This window comes from Sycon ciliatum, chromosome 6 (assembly GCF_964019385.1).
Source record: "Sycon ciliatum chromosome 6, ocSycCili1.1, whole genome shotgun sequence".
Classification (NCBI taxonomy): Eukaryota; Metazoa; Porifera; class Calcarea; order Leucosolenida; family Sycettidae; genus Sycon; species Sycon ciliatum.
The window spans coordinates 5,910,827-5,918,326 of NC_088648.1; the positions used below are offsets into that span (position 1 = coordinate 5,910,827).

General features: G+C 44.6%; 1 protein-coding gene across 1 annotated transcript in view; it reads right to left on the bottom strand.

The window, feature by feature from the left end:
- Positions 1 to 2,493, bottom strand: part of LOC135819979 (uncharacterized) — a 20,622-nt gene extending 18,129 nt beyond the window's left edge. Inside the window, exon 1 of the mRNA XM_065333279.1 lies at positions 2,080 to 2,493. Within this exon, the coding sequence (XP_065189351.1) occupies positions 2,080 to 2,082 (3 nt within the window). The 5' untranslated portion in view covers positions 2,083 to 2,493. The remainder of the gene's footprint in view (positions 1 to 2,079) is intronic.
- Positions 2,494 to 7,500: the final 5,007 nt, after the last annotated feature.

The following is a 7,500-nucleotide window of genomic DNA, read 5'->3' on the forward strand; positions in this document are numbered from 1 at the left end:
ATCGGCGAAGCAGAACCGTTTCTCGACAGGATGTCACCAGAACAGAACCCAGGCGCGCGCATGACACCAAAGTGCGAAAATGAGAAACAGTTTGAAGGGCCGCGTGGCTCGAAGAAGTGTCCAGGACCCGGCCAGCACTCAGGCAATGCTGTAGTAGCACGAGTCGATGGTGCGCACCCGCACAAAGCCAAAATCAATGCACTTGTGTTTGCAGCGGTCCCAACTTCTTGATGGGCGACATGCCACTCTCCTCTGTTTCATCCTTCTAATAGCACTAAAATCAGCATCACATGGAGCTCCAAAACTGCACCTAACAAAGCATGCGCAACTGAGGTTATTTGCGGAACCTGTCCAAATGGTCTGCTTGATTCGTGCGTGCATGTGCTCCACAACCAGAGCGCATTGTCTCCAAGTACAACTGAACATTGGCCAGAAAAGCCCTGTTTGTTTTGTCACTTTCGGCTTGTCATGACACCCTGTACCTTAAATGGAATATCGAGGGGTGTTAACGCCTAAACATGGCTAGATCTTAGAAGACATATACATGGTGCACCGATGGTGATGGGGCATTTTTCAGGCCTTCTTCCTTTTACGAAATAGTGGGTGTGACTTCGGCGATGATTATTAGGAAAGGGTTTGCTCCCCGCACTGGAGCTCGCGCTATTCCGCCAATTTGACGCCGACTTTTCCTTTTAGTTCCATCCAACAATGAATAGTTTCAACTACTGTGAAAATTATCTAATACATAGCCGTTACACTTTGCTAGAAGCATACACCTAGCTCTGTCTTGCAGGCAATAGCTTCTTTGCTAGTGTGAACTTATCAGCTCCAGTTGCTCCAGCTCTATTTGCACAATTTCGAACCGGCTAGGAATCGCGCCTAATCAGCACAATGCCAGATTTGCCAGCTGTTCAGGCCACAAAAGCGGTGCATGAAATGTCACTGGAGTCCCTCTTAAATTTGTCATTACCATTTTACATTTTTCGAGTTAGGGTTACGGTTGGGGGAAGGGGGGGGGGGAGATCTCCCCCTTTGCAATTCAGTCTGGTGGAGAAAACACCCTGGTCACCAACACACCATAATCCCACAGTAAGGTGGCTGCTGCAGTAAGGTGGCTGCTAATGTAAGGTGACTGCTACTGTAAGGTGGCTCCTACTGTAAGGTGGCTCCTAATGTAAGGTGGCTGCTACTGTAAGGTGGCTCCTACTGGGGGGGGGGGGGGGGGGAGGTTCTTTGTGCTAGCATCATCACTATTTACGGGCTCGTCGACGGAAGCAGGTTTTATTCGGTCCGGCCATGCCCTGCTTTATTCCTTTTCCATCTAGGGCAGCATGCATAAGATTACGAGGTCATGAACCCCTCTGTAGCTTTTTGAGTTGCACACGAGTGCAACTATTTAGAAGAAAATCTGCGACGGAAAGTTTCAACTTTCAACACACTGCAGACTTGCACCCTCCGCCTCTCCCAGGTCAAAAACTCACTTACAGACCCACACGAGCACACACACACACACACACACACACACACACACACACACACCTCAGACATCAGACCTGCCCATCGCGGAAGCGATGATAGCGAACAGCTATGTTAGACATAGCAAACTTGTGCTGGGATTACACCATTCAACAGCTTGCAAGGCTGATGAACACACACACACACACACATGGACACACACACACACAAACATGCACACACATATGTACACATACACATGCACACACACGCAAGCACGCGCACACACGCACGAACGCACACACGCACACACACGCGCACACACACACACACACATACTTCACTGATATGGGGTTTGGATGGAGCCCTTCATTCGACCTTTATGTCTAACTTCACGCAAACAAATCGACTGTACTTGGCGAACGATGTACACGCACTTCTGACAACTGAGTTGTCAGAAAACGTACATCTACATGATTGTACATTATTGCACATATGCCATTTCTATCACTATTATTAATTTATATTGTATTTGGATATGTGAGCTCTTCAAGCTGTACTCGTGTATACCTAGCGACGACTGCTTGCCAATACAACTGAATGAGGTAAAACCTTTGAACTTACCATCTTGCGACGAGTGGGTGCGGCTCCGCCAGCGCAGAATAAATACTAGGCGACAAATGGCCGTGCTATTGAAGTCACATGCCAGTTCTAAGAAGAGGTTGCGAAGAATCCGCTTCACTCAGGCTAACAATACTAATAGTAATAGATTATGGGACTGGAATTTTCAACGAGACAACAACGAAGCGTTAGTGAGACATTTGTTCACTGAAGACTCCTACAAAACAATACTGGATGATGTTGTCCAGCGGACGCCGGCAAGGATGTAAGAGTTTGTATTTCTGAAGTCACAGAGAATGAAGACTATTTTTACGGAACCGCAAAAGGATCCCAGGGAATACAAACGATTCTGCAAACGTGGACCTCATAATGTCGAAAGGTTCGACTTCGAGGCGTTTGTGAATAGATTGCCGGAGATGGTCGCCACAAACAGCCGCGCACTGTGCCGAAAGGGCTACCGATTCCGCTCGTACAGGGCGTACGTTCTGGACTGCCTACTGTCCTGAGCAGAGCGTAGCGTTACTCCGAGCCGAAAAGTTGCCATATTCGATTGCGATATGTACGCAGAGCCCTACTGGATGCCGTGGATGCTGTTTTATGCCGTGAATCCATCAGTCATCATTCAAAACACGACAGTGCAGTGGTACAGTATAAATTATAATACTGGTATTTTATTACTCCCTGGTAGAGGTCAAACCTCGAGTGCTCAAAAAGGTGCTTTATAAGTTTAGTACTCTCGGTATGGCTAGGCCTACAGTCCATTCATAAAAAAATGGGTCCTGGCTCTGGCGAGCTCCCGTATTTGGCGATTTTTCGTGATTTCATCGTACACAGTGCAGTGCTGCGAACTTTGAAATTTGAAAAAGGGTCCAAAAAGGGTGCCTGAACTGGGGTTCGAACCGCAGAATGCACTGTTGCAGGCGGGGTCAAACGGCCTGGATTTTGATGGTTTTTCCCAATTCAGTGCTTTTGGGGCAAAACCTGGCCGAAATCCTATTCTTGCTATGGCTTGCTTTTTGGACAAAAAAACTTCAGAAACATAATTGGAAGAGGATTCCATATGGGATTGCAGAAAAAAATTCTAAAAAAACTCAACGTTTGACCCATTTATGGCCAAAAGCTAGAAGTTCATTTTTTTCTGAATGGACTGTAAGGCTACGGCTAGGCTCCAGCTACATTGCAAGCACATGCCATGGACAATCATGCTTTGTTTTTGTTTCTCTATTATCATGATTATTACTTGAAAAGCGCCTAACCACCAGGGAAGCCGACCAAGAAAAGCGAGGAAGACAAGACCAGAGAGAGAGAGAGATAAAGAAGGAGAGAAAGACGTTGGGAGCACGATTTGGGGAAGGATGAAGATTGAATGGCGATCGCCACGGTGACACTCAATACGTGACTGAACAATACATGTACTTGTAGTGGTGCTAGTGAGGCTACAAGCACTCCATTGACAGAAGAGTTCTCAGTATCGCAATAGAGACACTGACGGGAGCTGGAGGTGGGACCAAGAAAGAAAGAATTATCAACAAGTAGCAGCATGTGCTTCACAGCAGGTCCCAAGACCGATAGTACACTATGAAGAGTACATAACCCCACGCTACGTAAACCCTAATAATCATGTTTTCTTGATATTTTTCGTACACTTGTCATTGGCACATGAGATCCAATGGAATAACCAGGTTGGGAGCGCGCTACTATTTTTGTGTACATGCATGGTGATTGTACCAGCTGACATTCGCTCTTGCTCCTCTGATTTGCAGGTTTGTCACGCTCTTCGTATTCACATAGGGTACCCTGTAAGAAGGCCCTAGGCCTGTGGGATTGCCCTATTCGAAATTTAATAACAGTAATGGAGCAAGAAAAGAAGGAAAGGAGAGGCGCTAGGCAGGAACAGCTAAGAAACCACGAAGCAGAATAGCCCGGGTTCCAGAAAAGCTCGGAAACTGAGCAGAGATTTGCCGGGATAGTTAGCTTGGTCCAGCTTGCGGCTTGACAAACAAATATGTAGAGTCCACACGTACATGTACACACTATTAAGTAAAGCTTGATGTATTTGCCGAGATGTTCCATTTTTGGCTACAGTATAATTATGGATAGATCCGTACACACGGAAAAGCAAGGAGCAAAGGAGAGTCTATTTCCTGAACCCTGACTACAATCCGGTACATTCATCCAAAACTGGCACCCTTAATTTTATTCGTGACTGGAACCTGTTTTTTAAATGTAAATGTCCCACCACTAGTATAGTGCACTACATTATATATATGCACTACAGTTGTTGGCACCGGCGGATTATGCCGGCATAATTATTGGCATAATTTGGAGGTTGAAAATTTGGAGCATAGTGAGGCATCCTTTCGGAGGTAGGAGCATAACTACATGTTTGGTATATACAGAAGCCTTGCTTGGTAGTTTAACATGTTTTTCGATTTTGACAGCATGTTTACGCGTCCTCGCCTTGCAACATGCTGTCAAAATCGAACTACATGTTTGTACCGCAATTCCAGTATGTAAGCTACACAATTGTGCACAATGCAGCTGATCAGTGCTGGTGAGTGGTGGTCCGCATGGTAAAGGGTTCGGAGTAGCCCGTTTCCAAAGATGCTGGCCACTTTTTTTCGCAACTTTCCGTTGTTTTGCAAGAAATCGCAACTTTCTTCATTTTCACAAACTACTTCGCAACTTTTCCGAAAAGGTGTGCAGAGAAGCGCGCTGGATCGAGACCCCTATCAAAATAATAAATTCTACTACTACTACTACTACTACTACCATCGACCAAGCTATGGTTATTGTTCTAACAATTAAAAAAATTGAGGTATAGTTGATGTTCGGTCATGGTGGAAGGAGAGGTGGAGCTACGGGAGAGATGAGCTGATTTTTCGCAGGGTGAGGGTGACATCGGTTGGACGAGCATGACGATTACGAAGACAGTTGAACATGATCATTTTCAAAGGTAACTGAAACTCCAACTAATTTGGCAATGAAAAAATCTTTTTACAAAAGATATCAACGAATGAATAAAAGGAGTCATGTTTTCTCTTTCCATGTTGATCTCTAGCATGCATGGTCATCTTGGTATGGGGATATTCATGTATTTTGTTGTACTAATGGCCACTTGCAAGTACGAAAAGGCACAATTTTCCGAACTTTGAGGCTCCATAAGTACAACAAAGTGAGTATGTATCCCTGAGTGCCAAAGCATATTATGAGGATTTCGCGAGCATAATGCGAGAATCCATGAAAGCATAATTCCATGATTTCGCGAGCATAATCCGCCGGAGCCTACCCACCACCCAAAATAATACATACCGGGAGCTTCTTACACCGCGCAAACAAAACACAAGTTGCCATGGTGTAAGTTTATATCACAATTCAAATACTGAAAACAATTGCATGAAAGAAAAAATGTGATACATGTACCTGCAAGGCTCTATTCAAAATTTAATAATAATAATAATGCCGTAATAAGGCTGTATGTAATGTAGTCGCATGCATGCCTTCATGGTTACATGTACCTGGTTAAAATGATACCAAGCTAGATGAAGAGTATATGGGGCTCAGTACTCTTGCTGATACTTTTACAGTATACCATCATACGACTCTTTGGAGTGTATCAAGAGTAAATGGACTTGTGAAAACTCTAGCTACTAGTATTATAATTATTTCGTTTAGTACCGTATTTTCCGGGGTATAAGCCGCACCCCCCTTTTTGAGGCAAAATATTGACTAAAAGTTGGTATTCGGAGTATAAGCCGCACCCACAAACCAAGATTTTTCACCCTCATTGACAAATGGCCTTTCTACAAATTTATTATGGTTATGGAGCTAAATATCATGTTAGATCAGATTATGAAAAATAGAGTCCCCGTATACGCGTACCGTATGGTGTAGCCCGCGCACTAAAACTAGTAAAAGTGCCGGGATAGCAACACAGGCGCGAAGCTGAGTCGAATGACATGTCACATGACGTCAGCATGCATACTGATGTATGCTTAGCATTCATTCGCGCAAGCATATTCGGTGTATAAGCCGCAGGGGCGATTTTGGTCCGATTTTTAGAGAAAAAAAGTGCGGCTTATACCCCGGAAAATACGGTAAATGCTTACAGTGCAATGTTTCCCTGTTGATAATTATGCATATCGAACTGCGGGCTTTGAATTCAGAATCCCATCTTCATTTTTCCTACTTCCCAGACAAAAAACAAATCTATACTATAGACATCACACAACTGCAGTCAAATGACTGCCGCTCTATGCAGTCAGTACCTATTAATTCTGCTCAGGATATAAAATGTGTTTTGTAGATAGTCATGGTCTTTAAAATTATTGTTGACGCTTCAGGACAGTGAGTCACCAATCGTCAGGATTCAGTACAGAGGGAGCAGTAGCTAGATAGAGAGGTTGTCAGTTTAAAACCCTCTCCCCCTCCCCCGTTTTCTTGAAAATGCCCCCCCCCTCCCCCCCTTTCTTCACAGACAATGAATCCAAAATTAAAATTGAAAACATTGAAAAGACTCCAAAGAGTAGTGCACAAGTAAATAGTTATGCGTTAAAGTCCAACAACTAGACCAGATATTGAACAGTCAGAGTTGCAGTGTCTCGAGGAGTTCCTCAGGGAAGTATTTTACTACCTGAGGGACCTTCCCCGGCTTGCGGAGACAGCGGGTTCAAAATTACTGATGTCCGCAGATGACAAGACAGTCTACTCTAGTGATCCGTCGAAGGCGCGTTCCGAAGCCAAGTTGTCATCGGCACTGGAGATACTAAACAACCACCTTGGCTCCCTTGGCATGCAGATAAATACCGACAAAACCGTTGTCATGCAAATCCATCCCAAACGTGCCACAGGGAGTCAGCAACAACAACAACAAAGGCAACAACTGCAAATCACCTTGTCAAATGTTACGCTAGGGGAAGTGGAAAGCACCAGATGCCTAGATGTCGTTGTTGACAATAAGCTGTCCTTTGACCAACACATTTTATACAATGTCGTCCGGAAAGCCTCACGGAAGATTAGTGTACTGCGCCGATCTTTCCGCCAGATGAACCTGTTTGCCCGCCGTACTTTCGTTGTCGGTGTTATTCAGCCTGATCTAGAATATGCTCTCCCTATATACCTTTCGTTTATATCCGTTAAAAATATAAACAAGCTAGCCTCGCTCCACCGGCGCGCTGTACGAGTTGCTTGTGGCGCATCACCCCAAGCTAATATCACGCCACTTCTTCACCACCTCAATGTTTTCTCTTTCCAATATCGATCAGTATTTTTGTTCCTTGTATTCATTTTCCACTGTTACTGTATTAAGCCGGCTGTTTGCTTGCAGTCCCTCTTTCCCATCTGTACGTCTACCCGAACTACTCGCGGCTCAACAACTCATAACATGAGCATCAATCGCTTTAAGTCTATGTCTGGCTTTCTGTC